Below are 17,876 nucleotides of genomic sequence, written 5' to 3' on the forward strand. Positions count from 1 at the left end.
AGTTCAGCAGCAAACAACACAGGTAAACTGTTAGGCTTGAATGCAGCCATGAAACTACTTGCACTTCCCCCCTCACATTAGTATATCTCAATCTCCTGTCAGTGGAGACTTTTGGCAGGGAGGGCTGGCACTTTCCTTTCGTGGAGGACACAGAAGTCATCGTGGCTTTGAATCTTTCACTTCAACCTCCTCACATTTGGTATATTAAACTCCATTCCCCTTGTCATGGAAATGACGCTTTCTTTGAACATCCAAGTAGCACACTGGATCACTAACACAAATCATCTACGCTCCTCTGTATGGTGAAACAGGGTATTTGAAGGTTGGTGGTTTCAGCTCTATTTCTGACGCCACAGACACACTGGGGTTCCAGGCAGCCTTAAGAGGTAATCAGTTCCACTGACTCCAACAGAAACACACCAACCACTCCAGAGGGCATATTTCTGTTTTTAAAACACATCCCACTGTAAGCTCCTGCTATTATGCACCTAAGCACATAGTTACAAGCAATGTTTAAAACATGGATCTGTAATGCAGATCTAAGAACTTCCTTTTCCCAATCCATCACAGCAGGAAGAGTTGGCACCAATGTATTATTCATTCACTTCACTCAGAAGTGTACATCGACCTGTTAGTTTATGGAGATAAAACTGAAATAAAGGTAAAGGGAAGTGAAGGAAAGCAAACTATGCTACCCCTTGCTGTTCAAGAAATGAGAAAACATTAGCAAATGAAAGTTTCCTTTCTGTATTCCAATAATCCGCAACAGGGACAGAGGCGGAACACAGATGACAAGAACAATGAGTTTTCTTTCCAACGGTGTTTCAGAACTCACAGGGTCACAGTACAAGCTACGTTTTAAGAAGAGGTTTCTGTCTGCAACTATTAACTTTAGATAAAAACGTGGCAAAATTTTCAATTGAGGATAACAAATAACTATGGACTAATTACTGATATTGAGAAGTGGCTCCTGTCTGCAAAAAATTCTCATCCATTTGGACGTATTACAACCATGATTTTGCCAAGTAACTTGAACAAAAACATATACTCCATTAGTGGGTGGAAAAAGAATGAAAAAGTGTTCAAGACAAATGTTTTAATATCTGGAAAGACCAGCATTCACTACACTCCACAACTCTATTTTATTGCAAATAGATTCCTTCTGGACTGTGGTTTTTACCAGCCACCAAGCCTGAGTAAACAGCTGAGGGAAAGCTAATGCCAAGACAGGAACGAAATCAGCAGTAGCAACAGGCCTGCAGAGAGCAAGGCCACATGCGTTGGCTCTAGACAGCTGTGGGAATTAACATAGGAGAAAGAATTGCTGCACATAACTTGCAGCCTGTGCTTTTTCAGCCTAACAGTTCGAGCTGACAGTAATTTATGCATCCATAACCTTTACTACTGCAGGTGCCATCATCCCGGCTTCCAGCTTCTTCTGCTTCAGGTTCCCAAAAGCACAAAACCCCCCACCTCTCTATAGCCTCTACACCTCCTCCAAATGAACTCCAGGAAACATGGAATAGAACTGGATTGTCAAGCATTCAGCCTAGGTCTAGCTTCGCTTCCAGCAGACAGCTAATGATGAGCACAGATACGTATTTATCCCCATGTATAGGAAGGCTCCAGAGCACAAAGTTCTTTACTTGTGGGAGTGGAAACAGACAAATCCAACTGTGAACCTCTACATGCCTTAAGAGAAATATGACTACATGTTAAGTCTACATGACTTAAAAGAAAACACAAAACAGAAAACCAAAACAAATTACAAGAGTAGGACACATGCTTGGAATCCAAACAAGATGAGTGCATTTGAGATGGCCTAATTACCAGGCTTTTGGTTAAAAGCAAATCAGAAAGCTAACAGGCAAGGAATCATCTTCCCCCAACTAACCTGGATATCGGAGGTCTGAGTATTTTCCACCCTCGGGATTTTTCAAACCCTGCATGCTAGAAGTAGTTCTTCTGACCAAAAGATGAGATTTCTTAGGAGCCAGGTTTGATTCCACCACTGCACTGTGAATGCTGTCACTAATTAGACAGATCAGTCAACACAGGAACTACTTGAAGCTAAAAACTAAGCCAATAGCACACTTTGGCACATGAGCACCCACTTTACTGTACTTTCTGTTATTTAACTTTGGCTTTGGTACACTAGCCGACTTCAAGACTGAGGATACTATATGAAACTGAGTATCCAGGTAGTAAATTTAAACAAGAACTACCAAGGTGATTGTGCATCGGGTAGAAGAGAGGAAAGGAAGTCAAAATCAAGTGTGAAGTGAAGATTTCTGTATTCACTTTGAAAGTCTAGGAGTAAGGGGTTATAACAAAAAGGTCTTATTTTCCTCAAGTATGGGGGAGGTGGGAACAGACAACAGGGCAAAAATTGAACTGCACCGCAATTGTGAGGTTAGGCACAGAGCCAGGAAAGAAAAGGGTTACGCCAGACCTCCAGTCTATGTAACTGATCTTTTAAACAGCTTATTGGCATCAAAATCTGGAAAATTACAGTGATATACAGAATTGAAAGTCTGATCCACAAGGCACCTCAGCAATAATGTTTCTGGTCTGTCTGCTAAGTGACCACAAAAGCACAAATTGCTTAAAAACCACCTCGGTTATTTTCATTAGGACTGGATTATAGTAGGTTAGTAAATCAAGTATCTCACAAGAAGAGTAAATAATGTGATATCTAGACACATACAAACATCTATCAAGAGACTGTTAAACTTTTAAGAACTCAGATAGGCACCTTCCACTGCATAGTAAAGCGAGGACGAGCAATTGATATTGCCTAACATTTTTCAGACAATCATTTTGTCACTTCTAATTATTTTCCTTCTTGTTTTGCTATACGGAAGAGGTCGCAATTATGTTTATTTTCACATCTCCTAATAGGAAAAAAAATGGAAATAAGCTATTTCAAGAAGTGTCACATAGGCAGCTTTTGAGTTCTTAGACCTTATCAAACAACTGAATTATGTGCCTCAGACTGTCTCTCTCCTTTTGCTGTATTTTTTTAACCTTTTATTAAAAAAAAACATACAAAAAATGTGCCTGGTTCCATTAGCTTTGATAGAAACCAAGAAAAGTTGCACAAAAAAAGCTTTCAATCTAATTTTTAAATAGAACATTGCTAAAAACCAAACGTGCATTCCTTGCCCTACTGCCTCTGACAGATACATTCATCTTTTTCCCCATAACTAAAAAAGAAGGTATACTTTATACAGTTAGAAACTTCCACAGCTGACCTGCTTAAAAACATGGGTATATGAGGTAGCGTGTAACATTTGATCTTGTGCATTCGCAGAAGGTACCTCTTGACTGATATACAACAACACTTTTTCAAAACTAACCTAGTTTTGCCTCTGAAACAAAGCCTTTGCTGGTGCTACTGTTCTGATAGTTTTCTTTGTAAGATCGTGGATTCAGCAACAAGTATGTCATTTTTAGAGAAAGACAGTAATAATACGTTTAACTCATACTTTTTCTCACTTTCATTACTTTTGCTAAAAAGGAACCTAAAACTTAGAAAAGTAAACACATCTGCAAACATATAAAATTAGGCTTTGTCAGCTGGTGACACTGAATAAATATTAAATTCGAAATTCTGACATCAGAAATGCATTAATACTGAATATGACGGAAGAAGGCAGAGTCAAGGTCACCTGTGCAGCCCTATTTCAGCCAGCTGTAGAACTGGGAGAAAAATCCAGATCTGATACAACAAGCTTATTTCCACAAAACTTCTGCTGGATTCAGAAGGGACTGTTCAGTGTTTCTTTGTCCAACCTGCTATCCTATAGCTTATCTGAGGCAGGCAGTGTGAACTCTGTACCAAACCACGTACTTGCCCTGTTTGTGGAATTCCTCGTCTTGGTACCCTCACACAATGACGACATGGTAAAACTGGAAGAACAACTTGGTTTTACAATTGGGAAGGCAAACAAAAAAACCACCAGAAGCATGTAATAACTTTGGATGTTCAATTTAAGACACTTAATATTTTTCAGAGGATGTGCTATCTTAAACTTTTTAAACACAGCTGCCACCAGCAACAGTTGCATGAGACCAGGACTTCTGCAGAGAAGACTATCTCCACTCACATAGCCAGAAGAAAAAGAAGCACCTTTTTTTACCAAGCTTTTTATGGTGGCCACAGCATGGCAAGCCTAGCAGAAGACTTTCATGGGAGAAGAGCACACGGATCCAGTTCTCCAGGTCAACATTTTACTGTTTTAACCTTTTAGTCTTCACTCAGGTCACAATTTGAGTGTTGTTTTTACCCCAGCAGCTATCAAAACAGAGATCCTATTGCAAAGAAATGGCTTGTCATCACATAACCAAAGCCAAAACATTTCCATTCAAGATTAGAAGCCTTTTCTGTTAGGGGGGAAAAAACCAAAACCAAAAAACCAAAACCCTATATGTTTTTGCTGTTTTATCCATGTACTCAAAGTGTGTAGCCTTTGCTAGAAGGCAAAGGAAAAAAAGTACTTACTACAGAAAATGCTTTACTACACTGTGCTGTTAATAGTCCAGCCTCGTAAGAGGTGGAATTCTTCAATTTCCACAAACCACCCCAATGCTGAGCTCTTATTTCTAGTACAGACTAAAAAAACCTACTGTTATATCTATCACTGAAAGGTAAAATAGAGCAGGAACTCCTGGATAACTCTGTGGTGGGATATCCAGCTCTGCATCCACTGGCACACAGTCATGCTTGGTGTGACAGTACGTGTTGAAAAACTCAGCTGTACATTTCCCACTTCCCATTTTTCTTCATGCATTATAAATAGTACAGCACTTAAATGGGGTGGTATGCATCACAGTGTCACAAGAACTTCTCAGAACATCTTGCAGACAGATCAGGAGGGTTTCTTGAGTTGATTACTGCACAAATACACATAAGGAACTTTGCTCTCCCACATTTCAGTCATCACAAGCCATTACAAGTGACAACTTAGAATTCTGGCTTATAAAATTTTTATCTATAAGGAAAACATGGCAGCCGATGGCTCTTTTTTTTGTGATGTCAATAAAAAAAAAAGGAACCCTTCTGTACAAGTCAACCTTCTACTAAATGTGCAAGTTTGATGCCATTAAGCTCCTGAAACAAGCTAAACATTGGCTTAGGTCATACAGGTAGGCTGCACAGCTAGCAAACTGCTTTCATCAAGGGTCATGAAAGCCTGGTTATCTTCTACTCATCACTTCCTCAATTAGATTAATTCTCTCCATCCAAAGCCTCATCCATCACTTCAGTTAATGCTTTATACTCAAATGGTGACTGGATTTGCCAGCTCAGCATCGCTGCAATTACCTCTCAAAGCAATGTGCTGCTTCATCAATTCCACTCTAACTTTACTTGTCCTAAGAAGAAATCCAAGACTTGCCAGTCTTTCTAGAGTCATTAATGCTCTGGTGTTTGTGCCTTCTGAATTTTATTTTTACAACCTCCGCGTTAAAAAGGAAAAACATTGTTATTAAAAATAGATCATGAACTACCCAAATATTAAGCAACAGCCAACATGAGAGACAAATCCAATTAATGCAATAATGTGAAACAGAATATGCTAACATCATACAAAATATGCGAGTAGGACAACATACTTTGAGTTATTCAACACAAGCAGTAACATTATGTCTACAATTTGGTGATGCCTTAGTTTAATTTATAAAGAAAAGCAATTAGGTTTAATAACACAGAAGTTCTTAGATAAGCTGTACTGCTAATAATGTTTTAAAACAGCTATGAAGTACTTTTTTCTATCTTGGTTTCTAACAGTTCTATTACAAAAATCAAGAAGATACGAACTTCTGACAAATTGGCTGAAATATTATATTGCAAAAATCAGAACACCTTCCACACTATATCCCCAGACAAATTCAGTTTCTCTAAAATATCAGTTTAGTGATGGACAATCCACGTAGGGCAAAATTCACCTATTCCAATAACTGGCATTAAGCTATACCGATGGCTAATTTCAGAGAGGGGAAAAAAAGCAAGAAAAACTAAGCAACTTTGTAATTCCTGGTGTTCATTTTAGGGCATTGGCACCCAATTAGGAACAACTGGTATTAAGGCAACTGACCAGAATACTGCCTCCAGCTGCACAATTCCCTGCTCCTGTATCACAGGTGACCGAGCTCTCCACCAAGTAGACCATGAACCACTGCAGCAAGCTTACCTCTGCTGGCACAAGGTTCAGTTTCCCTTACATTTGCAAAGGTAAGAACAGCCTACAGCTCAGCCTGCACAGTACGGAGAAAGGGAAATCTTTTTATCCACCCAAATGCAAGTCATTCCCTGCTTCTAAGTCAGAACCAGCAGTACAGACCCTTGGTACAGTTTCACGTCTGGTTCAGCTTTACTAGCTCAAGTGCTTGGGGAGTAAGGAATGGATTTTTTTTTTTTTAATGTTTTGGTTTTTTAAAGACTCATTTAGGAGATTGCCACCGGAGCAAGAGATTTTAGAAACTGACTTTCCAATTTAATGAAAAAACTTACATCAACAAGAACTTGTTGTTTGTTTTAACATGAGTGACAAGATGGTATGAAAACAGATGAATACTCAAAAACCTTAATTTTTGTTTTTTTCTCCAGTGAGTGTGTTTCCAATGGAGAATTTAGCCTTGGCACCTTCCTTTTTCTTGATCAATAACACTTTTTTTAGCTTTACAACTTCAAAAGGACTGCAGATATCCCAGACACATCTTTTGGGCTCGGAGCTTGACTTCCAAGTTTTGACGTAATGGTGCAAGACAACATGAAGAACAATAGGAGAGAAAGAGGAGGGAAGAATTGCCACAAAACACAGTGTCACTACATACTAGACACAAGTATGAGGAAACATATAGAAACTGAAAGATTTAAGAAGTAGTAAGAATCTCGAAAAGACCTTAATTCTTCTAGCTTTTCCAATCTTCTCCATGTTCAAGTCATATTTGTTTCTTCCAGGTGTAGTTCAAATGCAAAGAGACTAAAATACCCAACAGATAGGAAAGCAGTAGATAAGGAAGATTAGAGCATTTTGGTTGCTTTTTCTTCATCTCTCTGACCAGTTAATATGCAACGGCCAGAAATATGCCCAGGTCAAACAATTCCCTAAAGGCTCTTTTTCGTGCTCTATTTCCAAATATATTTTACAGAGGCAGATGAAGATATGAGCAAGGGGGAAAAGAACAATGATAGGGACACAGAGAGATGTAATTGGGAGAAGCAGGTCAAGAAGATTTCAACTTTTGGACAGTCCTTGTCGATGAACATCATGAGCACAGAGAATACTAAAGAACAGCCACACCAGTTGTAGCATTTATCTGCTTTCACACACATTCACAATTAAAACATCAACAGCTTCCTGACTCCCGCCTGCAGTAAATCTCCCACTGCTCTGGCACGCAGAGATCCAAACAAAGGGAATTAAGCAGTAGCTAGTCAAAGCTACACTTGCAAAGGAATGAGAATTTCTCAAGTACAGAAATGACTAAACCCCTTCAAATTTGACTTCTAAAATTCTTATACTGACTCTTGTATACTAAAGATACTTGCTTATGTGTCACTGTTCAGACTTAGGCATTTTTCACCAACATAAGCCACAGGCAGACATCCCAGTTGCCCGTCTGCCCACTCTGTGTCAAGGCAGCAGCGTGACACACCGTGAGGACTCGGTGTGTTATCACATCAGGTCAGGGCACTGTATGACCATGGCCAACTTAAACACACCTGTTGACAGTCTGATTTAATAACAGGACTCTGGGGAATTTTGACTGTAACTAATTTGATATTGGAAGGAAGACACCAGACAAAACACGTGTTGACATCTTCGTACCACTTAATTTCATCAATAAAGACATAAAATAGCTAGAAAGCAAAAGACATTAAATGTACGCTTCCTCCACATCAAGTGAGGACCTCCAACAAATTACTTCGCAAAGCAATTCTGCTGGGACCTCATGACTCCTGTTCCCCAAATGCTAGAACAAGACCGATAACTAAAAGCATAGGGTCCCACCTCGAAACAGTTAAGTATTAACAGGCAGATATACAATGCTGCTTTCAGCATTAGAAAAAATTGACAAAGCCCTTCAGGATTTCTTGGATTAGACTTGGAGGAGACAATTAACTAAAAAAGACAGTTTTTCCAGATACCATTGACCTTCTTTATGGAGTCAAAAAGGATACAGCACTTTAATTGTTTGGGTTTTTTTTTTTCAGCATGTGGGAGATGAGCACTCATCCTTAAGCTCAGTCTCATACAGGGTTGCAAAACCAGAGGACAACATGATTACCACGCTATACAGCACAAATTTATTTCACTTTGACTTCAGAGATGCCTAATTATCAGCACAAAGTTGACTGTACCCTTTTGGATTATTTATTGTAGTAAAAAACCTACCGTATTAACTATCCTAATGGCAAGTATGAACAAACCATAAAACTTCACTTGGCAGAAGTTTATGAGAAACTGTAAACCAAACCCTTACAAAATACACTCCTCCCTACAGTGAGACATTTACAACACTACCCAATCATTGCATCAGCCTGAACACACTTTTTATATACCGAACAGACAAAATTAATTTGGCCTAACCTGCTGAGGGAAAACCAGTGAGAAATTAAAGCTCCTACTTTGGACCTTGAAAATATATTCAGATTGTCTAGAAAAATGATACTTGGCTGAAGTTAGGGCACTATCTTCTGCTCCTGAGCCACAGGACTTAAAGAAAAGCTTTCTATATAACCCTCAACAGTGAGGCTTATCATGCCTCAGTTTCCTTGCTGTGAAAAAAGGAAAATGCCAGCAGCTTGTTACCCTAGTGGGAAGGAAAGTCTGAGAGGTCTCCCACACAGTGATGGGAAGATGAGGAGAGACACACGTGAGACAGATGTAGACAGAGAAAATCTGGAAGTTTCCAGTTTGGCCATCACTCCTAAAAACATTCAACCTTGGACATCAGGGATATCAAAGCTCCTAGCAAGTGCCTGGGCACAGGCAGGAGGGCCACGAGGCTGTGCCGAGTCTGAAGGGCAGCCAGAGCTTGCAGGTCACTTGATGGAGTTGTAGCTATGCAGGGAGAGCTCTGCAGCTACACGGAAAGCCAGCACCCGCATTTGGCTGTCCCTCAGGCAGTTTTCAAGGTAAATTTTAATTAAAGGTGTGGATAACAGCACGGAATGCCACTGCTGAAAAATGCTCGTGACCTCTTAGTCAGAGTTATACACTATTTCAGGATGAGCATGACATGATGCAGTTTCAAAAGCATGGGCGGATGCTGCCTCTTGGCCTCATGAACAAAAAGAGGGTATATCACACCGCTCACCAAAATACACCCTCCCTCCTTTCCCCAAGTACTGCCAGTAAGCCACGTCACAAGGGAAGCCACATCTTTTTACGCCCAGACCCAGGTGGTGGTCAGATGCTGAGTAGGAAGAATGTCCGTCTGCGAGGGCACCACAGCCCACTGATGGCACAGATACAACGTGCTGCCAAGCCTTGCTTCCTCCCGTGCAGAAGAAAACACCCATGAGCAAAAAAAAAAAAAAAAAAAAAAGGCAAAAAAAGCAGTGCTCCAGAGACAACTGTTGGAGGCAAAAACACACAGCCTGAAAAAGGGCGTTTACAAAAGGAATGCCTGCAATCTGCTGTTCTCTCTAAATATTCAGAATCATAAATGCAAGTATTTTAAAATTTAGATCTGAATAGTTTGAGATATAAAGTTACTTCAAAATGTATCACCTACATTTGTTGGATTCTGCTTTGTCACAACAGGAGTTTTGAGAAACAAGGATATAATCATTTGCCTTTCAGGTTGGCACTTCAACCTCAAACATGTCTCTTTCACTGACTTGGGCATCTTAAAGCAGCCATAACCTTCTGAAGGCCCATGCGCCCAGGCACGTGGCAGTCACCGTGCCACCACCCACTGATGGGAGTGGGGGGTGCTGTGCCCAACATTTTCTGGTGTTGTTTTACAGAGACAGGTGCATGAAGTAGTCTGCCTGGAGGTTTCACTCCTCAAGAAAGGTACCGGGTACAGGCAGGGTGAGAGACCAACCCACAGCTATTGAGCAGAAGGCTCCACAGCCAGACGTGAGAAACAAGGAATATGAAATCCTGCATCTGGTGTCATTTACAGCAGACTGGTTTCTGCTTAGGTGTGAGGAGTGGGTTATGTTCTACCCAGACCACTTGGCAACTTAACACCAAAGACACTGAGATGCGCATGACAAAAGCATCTGTTCTGGTTTTGTTAGTGACGGCGGGCCTAAGGTGGTAGCTTCTGTAGGAAACTGCTAGAAGTCGCTCCCCTTTGTTCAGGGGACTCGGCCGGGCCTAGGGCGGACCTGCTGCCGGCCAAGGCCGAGCCAATTGGTAGCAGAATGTCCCGTGATAATGCCTCTGCGATAACGTATTTAAGTAGGGGAAAACAGAAAAAAAAAAAAAGGAGATGTGAAGCAGCTGAGCCGGGGGCAGAGAGAGGGAGGCGCGAGCCTCATGGGCCTTGCAGGCCTCACCCTCTGGCCTCCCACCGGGCAGCCGACTGGGCCCGACTCGGCCCGGCCTGGCTGCAAGAAGTGGAGAGGAGACGAGATCTGAATAAGATGTAAAAAGGATCCTGAGAGGCGTCTGCCAGCCTGTTGTGAGGAACGGCTGCAGACACCAAGGTCAGTGAAGAAGGAGGGGGAGGAGTAACATGGCTCTTGGCCAAGATTCCTCTGCAACTCGTGGTGAAGACCATGGTGGAGCAGGTTGTCCCCCTGCAGCCCATGGAGGTCCATGGAGCAGCAGAGATCCACCTGCAGCCCATGGAGGACCCCACGCCAGAGCAGGTGGAGGCCTGAAGGAGGCTGTGGCCCGTGGAGGGCCCGCTGGGACAGCTGTTCTAGAGGGACTGCACCCCGTGGAAGAGATGACCCACGCCATGCTAATAGCATACCCCCTCCCTGCCCAGAGAGGGGCTCCGTGAAGGACCCGGACCTCCTCAGACAGAGGGCTTTGCTTCAGAGCTGCTGAGCAGTGGGATCGGTGTTAGCCAGTGCACAAGCTACCACTGCCTCCTCTTCCCTTCATGCAGCGTCATGCCAAGGATGTACTTTCACACAAAGTGATTTTAAACTTCAAGATTAAGCAAACATTGTCAGAGTGACAGAGTGTCACATGTACGGTGAAAAAACATAGATTTAAGTAAGCATTTCAAACAGAGGTGCTTTAACAGCAGAGAATATTAGAAATTTAGCATTAAGAAAGCGTCCCCCTACTTTTTACTTCCCTTCTCCTCCTTCCTCCCTCACAATCAGCCTAGGACTAAGGCACAGATATATATTTATACACAAACATATGCTCATATATGTATGAATACACGCACAAAAAAAATTGAACTACCACCTACTGCTGCATGAGAAATTAGTATTTTTTTTTTTTTTAATGTAACTAAATTTCAAGAGTATTTCTAGCTCCAGTACACACAGTTTAAATACAGTTGGGAAGCTGAAGAGGCAGCAAGTGAGTCAGCGTAGAACTGCAAATTGCTTGGCTCTTCATCTACAGCTGAAGTACAAGTGCCCCATAAAAGGATGCTTTCCATTTCCTTTTGCATGCACTTCTACGGGAGGGGAGGAAAAAAAAATTAATAAAAAAGCCATCAGTATTGGCTTGGAAACTCAGAAATGAATTCAAATGCAATTACAGCACCTATTCCTGAAAGATACAAAATTTATGAAGTTATTCTTGAACTCATCTCTTTGGGTATTAAACTGCTTTATGAGGAACAAACCAGACTAGAATAGTAAATTAAATGTTCAATGACACACACGAAAGACGGAAATAAAAGGGATATCTGTCTTACAAAAAACCTACCCTACATACATCCCTGTTAGCTCTTTTATTTAAAATATTTTAGGAATCTGATAAGATATATGAAAGGAAAGTATTATATCTATGTATTTTATATATAGTGATATATAATTAATACAATATTTATATATAGCAAATTGTATCCTGGGCTGCATCAAAAGGAGCGTGGCCAGCAGGTCGAGGGAGGTGATTCTGCCCCTCTACTCTGCTCTGATGAGACCCCACCTGGAGTATTGCATCCAGCTCTGGAGCCCTCAACATAAGCAGGACGTGGACCAGTCAGAGAGGGTCCAGGAGAGCCACGAAGATGATCAGAGGGCTGAGACAGTTGGGGCTGTTTAGCCTAGGGAGGAGAAGGCTCCAGGGAGATGTTATAGCAGCCTTCCAGTACTTAAAGCGGGCTTACAAGAAAGATGGGGAAAATTTTTTTGGCAGGGCCTGTAGTGATAGGACAAGGGATAATGGTTTTAAAATAAAAGGAGGTAGATTCAGACTTGATATAAGGAAAAAAAATCCTACAATGATGATCATGGAACACTGGAACAGGTTGCCCAGAGAGGTGGTTGATGCCCCATCGCTCGAAATGTTCAAGGCCGGGTTGGACGGGGCTCTGAGCAACCTGATCTGGTTGGAGATGTCCCTGCTCCTTGCAGGGGGGTTGGACTAGATGGCCTTTAAAGTTCCCTTCCAACCCAAACCGTCCTGTGATTCTAAGAAAGTAATCTTAAGAGAGATGTTTGAATTCAGTTGGAAGGGTATAACATTGTCCTCTGTTCTCACAACTGCTGTCTAACAGGCTCAAGAGAGCGATATGAAAAGGCTTTGACAGCAATGGATCACTCAGTTACAACACAGTCATAACTCGTATTTGGCTCAAAATTAGCCTGTGTGCACAGGGGATACTAAAGGGTAAAGACAAGCATGTTATTTTCCCATCCACTGCTGTCTTGCAAAGGAAATCTCCATATTCCAGCTTAACAGTAGCGTATTAATGGATCTGTCAAAGGTGAGATAGTAAACCAGATTTTCTTTTATATAACATTTAGGAAGTAATTGTCAGCAGAAAAATATTCTTATGGTAACAATGGCACACAGCTATTGCCTGTTATGAATTAAGACATCTCAAAACCTCTAGTGGATTTGTTGGGTCAGTATCTGCTCCAGTATCCCAGACTGCACATGAAGCACCTTAAGAGTACAGTATCTATCATTTAGCTGTCAAATAGTATGTATTTAAGAATTTTTGTTATAAATATGGCAATACTTCTCACTGAAGAAAAGATTAAGGCATCAAAAGCACAATAACGATAATAACAATAAGCTTTTCTGTAGAAAGTTAAAAATATATGAGTAGAACACTGATATCTTCAGCCATTGTTGAAGTTCACTTCCACAGTGATGTCTTTTAGACAGATTTTTGGCGTCTTTAATGAGATGATAATAATTAGCTGAATGGTAGAAAGTCACTCTTACCTTCCATCTGCATAGTCTGCATCTGCGCCTCCCCACCAGACATCTGAATCATCATCTTCGGCATCAGCTGAATCAAGAGTGTCACTTTCCTCCGCTAACGGGCAGCAAACAAACTCCACACCACGAAACTTGTCGATTCCACAGGGCAGCAGCATGCCATAGTCGTGCAGATTCATACTCTTCTCACTACAGGACTAGAGAAAAGATAAAGAAACCATCAACAATACTGCCATGGAGGAAGCCGGAAAAAAATGCCACAGACCTTGAGAAAATGTAGAGGGCTGCGTACTGCCTTAGGAAGTTGAAGCTGGTGAACTGCATGATCTCTGAATTTTGAAACACAATTAGAGTGGTCACGTATGTACTCACTACCTACGCTGTAAGCAGCTCCCTACCTGTGTCCACATGACCACCATAAGCAACAAGCTCCCCCTTTCCCTGCCCTTTAGTCTTTGTCACTACAGAAAGACGTGTTTCCTCCCACATACTTGCGACTCCATAACCTCTTGCCTGAAATCCTCACAGGCTCCGCCCCATAAACAGAAAACTCAAACAATGATTTGACATATTAATTCTGATCTTGAAGTATTAGTGCTACTAAAGAGTTCACAGCAACACAGATTAACATTTAAAATATCTGATATACTGGAAACATACTGTATCTGGTCTGACACCTTTGCCAGTACTGTACCCTCTGGTCTTGTTTGGAAAACATTCAGTTGTGCATAATTATACCTTAAAGATACAGTGATGCAGGACAGAAACATATACCGATGTAGGACAGGTGAAAAAAAGGAAAATAGTTCCATAGTGCACAGTGATGATGTTCTTCTAGGCTCTGTCATTCCACATTTGCAAGCAGTTAAAATGGACTAGAATTTGTCTACATGAAGGTTGGTGCTTTGAACACTTCATTTGAGGGGCAACAGTATGATTTAAGCAAGAACTGAAAATCTGAAAAGCTGCTAAGCACATTTAAATTTTGAACTCCGGAAAGTGAGATAACATACAAACTAAGAGGTTCCAATCAAAAGAGCAGCCAGAAATCTTGCGGTTCATCTCAGTTTTTATTCCTACAACCTCTCTACAAAAGGACAAAAATATCCAAAACGTAGTAGCAATTATAACATTAGATTTATTTCCATTTTTGCTAAAGCACTGGTAAATTGTAAACACTCTGTGCTTGACTACAAAACGTCTTTGGGTAGTCCTACATCTTACCAGGACTCCTATCCCTTTATGCTGCATTTCATGTACTGCATTCTTTGAGGGCTGTTTCATCTCTGTTAAGCACCTGGCATACCAATACCTATGTTGAGAACGACGATAAAGGCCAAGCCTAGGTATTAGTGATCATTCTTTAGTTCCATAGCAGCACTAGCACAGGAAGCCAGAGGAGGCAAAAAACATGGTGGGTGTGTGAGTGGATGTGGAGAAAAAAGAAACAGTGCTATGAAACAGGGTCAATGTTCAAAGGTCAAAATTAAGTGCCCAATGGTGGACTCTTATGTGCTCAGAGTGACTCCCATTTCCTACCTTATAAAGCAGAACAAAGAGCCATTCACTCAAACATTCCTAAGTACTGCTTTTTGTTTTCCATGTCACTGCTATATTTAAACTCATCCTCAGGAGAGTGATACAGCTCTAAAGAAGGAAGGCAGGAAATTTTAAGACAGATTAATATACCTCTTTAGCAACAGTATGCCAGTGCAGGTGAGTTTCACACACATCCATCCTTTCCTGGTGAAGGAACTTGCACTTGTCTGGTACCAGAAGGGCATCACTCACAAACTCGCCCACTGTGGAGGAAAAAAAAAGAAAACAAAAGTTAATTTTGCTTCCAGTACCTCACCCTTTTAAACCTTAAGCTAGGCACTGGGCAGCTTTTGTGAACAAGTGGCAGGGTCTGTTTGCAAAGAACGGGATAGTTTCTAAATAGTGTTTCCATTCTCACCTTTTTCAAACTTTCAATTTGAAAGTAGCTCCTGTCTTTGATCTCAGAAACCTATTAGATTATGAAAACTTTACTGTAATATGCCAGCCTCCCTATACACAGCGTGAAACTTGCACCACTGAAAATGTCTGTGGTGCAACATGAAGTCAGAAGTTGGTGGATCCAGCTCCTGGAAGGCGAGTGCAGGGACTGGGAGGAACAATTACATTTTGCATCTGAGTAGTAGTAAGGCGAGGGTTTGAAGTGTTCTGAAATACTTAGTTTTTCTGCACAAAACAAATCTAACACCAAAACATTGTTTCAAACAATTTTGAGATTATTTCTATTGAATTACAGCACTAACAGCAACACAGTCCACCTAGTTATTTCTGTTGATGCAACCTCTTTATTGCAATCTCCTTTCATCAGCCAGATGAATTCAGGTCAGCCCAGAAGGCTGACGAGCAAGTGGAGCTCATCAGCCAGGGAACAAGATGATTCATGGATCTCCTGAGTATCTGGTCAGATTGAAGTGGGGAAAAAGGCTCTTTACCAAGGATATAACTGACCAAAGAGATTGTGCTGTCTTCAGTACCAAGACAAAAACTTGCACTCTAAATGATGCTCGCAGCTTCAGTACTAAAGAATAAGAAGAAACTCAGTTGATAAGCAACATGATTTATTAGACTAAAATCACTGTAATTCTGTACAATTCTGGCACTGCAATTCAATAACCCCAAACCCCCTTGAAGATATTTATTTAAAGGAAAAATTACAGAGTACTTTTAAGAAGCTGGTATACTGAGCAGACACTGGATTGTGAAAGCACGACTCAGCTGGCGTAAATCATCAGCTCCCTGAAGCACATTTGTCTACTACAGCCTGGGTGTGTTAAGTGAACGAACCAAGGTGGCCCAACAGCTGCACTGATGTAATAACAGCTTAATTAATCAAAACTAGATGACTACAAGTTTACTCTTCAGTAGAGGGCCATCTCAGGGAGCTGATGAAGTGGCCCTTGAGGCTTACAATGAAAAAATCAGTTTTAAAAATAATCAACACCCAATGGACTGGGGGGAAGTACAGTTTAGCAAATAGACATATATAGCTCTGCTAATAACCAAGATGTGTATTTTACGTTAAATTCCTTGCCATATTTCAGTGCTTTTGATCCGAAGCCTTTAAAAGCCAGTCAGTTAGTTTACTAGGAAAAAAATCCTTCAGTGACATATTCTAATGCCTACAAATTATTAACAGAAGTGCCTTCTAGAGGGGTCCAAAATAAACTTGCAAAAGTAATGAGTTAAAACACTTTCAGGTAACCCAGAATACAAAATCTGCATCTTCTGTTAATAAAGTCTCTGCTCCCAGTGGTATCGCACCCAAATCTTGTGCTAAAATTTGAATAAATTTGCACCTTGTTTTTAGCTGTACTTGTCTTTTCTAGAGGAACATCCCGCCACATACGCAGAGTCCCTCAGTACATAAGTAATAGCTAATACTTCGATTTAGCCAACTACCTGAGCACTAAGCAAGCCACGTGGGTGTTTTGCTGAAGACTCAGAGTACATCGTCTTGCTCTCCTAAGATACAGGACTTCATATAGAACAGCAGTTTTACTTTGTTGGCTGGTGAAGCGTGTAAAACACTCAGAGCAGTGTTTATGGGAAAGATTTATACAAAACTGGGAAAAAAAAAAATACAATCCTGGAGTGCATCTTACTCCAGCAAACTAGATCTGATTTCACAAGCTGTGCACACAATAATGCGTGTGACCCTGTGTCATCTGACTTCTGATAACACCTGCACGAAGCTATTTCTTCACCTTAACACCCTGTAATATCACCAGAACATTGTGTGCACGAATTTAGAAGACAATTAACAGTATAACTCATTGCTCAAAAGAATAAGCCTACCTCATTTCAGCAGAAGGAGCAAATACTGATGTAACACTGAGTTACAGCCAGCAAACAGAAGATGGAAAGGTATAGGTTGAAAGTTCTAGGCAACACAGCCTGGGCTGCAGTACCATTAACAGCATGTGCGAGTATGCAATAATTTTTTTTTAAATAGTATTTTTTTTGAGTGTCTGATTATAGAAATAATAGAGGAAGAATGTAAGAATAGAAACACTAGACATTTTTATATAATTGAAAGGATGGTATTAGACCTGACTTTTCTACACAAAATGTGCATCTCCTTTATAAAACCAGATTCCTTGGAAATAAGGTAACAGCATCCTTCTGGTAACCCAAATTCTAACTTCAAGTGAGGCTCTATTTTGCAACCGATTGCTGAGTTTCACAGAAATAAACAATTCATCGGAACAAGGTCCCCTCTGGTTTTCAGAAGGAAAGAAGGAGCTTGGGAAAAGGGTGGTTATTAATGTAATACTCCTTCATTATACAGTATTATAATAAGATATTTAGAGTTGTGAAAATCTAGGCAATAGTAATCACTTGCAACTTCGCATGCTATTCCTATTATCTTCAATTCATTTTTTTAATTACAAACAAAACTTATTTAGCTCACTATTTACACATACACAGAGCTAACACCCTGGAAACTTTTTTTCATTAATTTCTTTATAATGATTAACAAAGTTTAAA

The 17,876-nt window shown here is 40.7% G+C and overlaps 1 protein-coding gene across 2 annotated transcripts in view; it reads right to left on the reverse strand.

Moving 5' to 3' along the window:
* Positions 1-17,876, reverse strand: part of APP (amyloid beta precursor protein) — a 225,569-nt gene that overhangs the window by 104,900 nt on the left and 102,793 nt on the right. For both annotated transcript variants that reach the window (XM_086764185.1, XM_086764178.1), the window contains exons 4-5: positions 15,021-15,133; positions 13,335-13,528 (exon numbers count right to left, since the gene is read on the reverse strand). In XM_086764185.1, the coding sequence (XP_086620311.1) occupies positions 13,335-13,528; positions 15,021-15,133 (307 nt within the window). The remainder of the gene's footprint in view (positions 1-13,334; positions 13,529-15,020; positions 15,134-17,876) is intronic.

Source organism: Chlamydotis macqueenii, chromosome 1 (assembly GCF_036417535.1).
Source record: "Chlamydotis macqueenii isolate bChlMac1 chromosome 1, bChlMac1.mat, whole genome shotgun sequence".
In the NCBI taxonomy this organism is placed as follows: Eukaryota; Metazoa; Chordata; class Aves; order Otidiformes; family Otididae; genus Chlamydotis; species Chlamydotis macqueenii.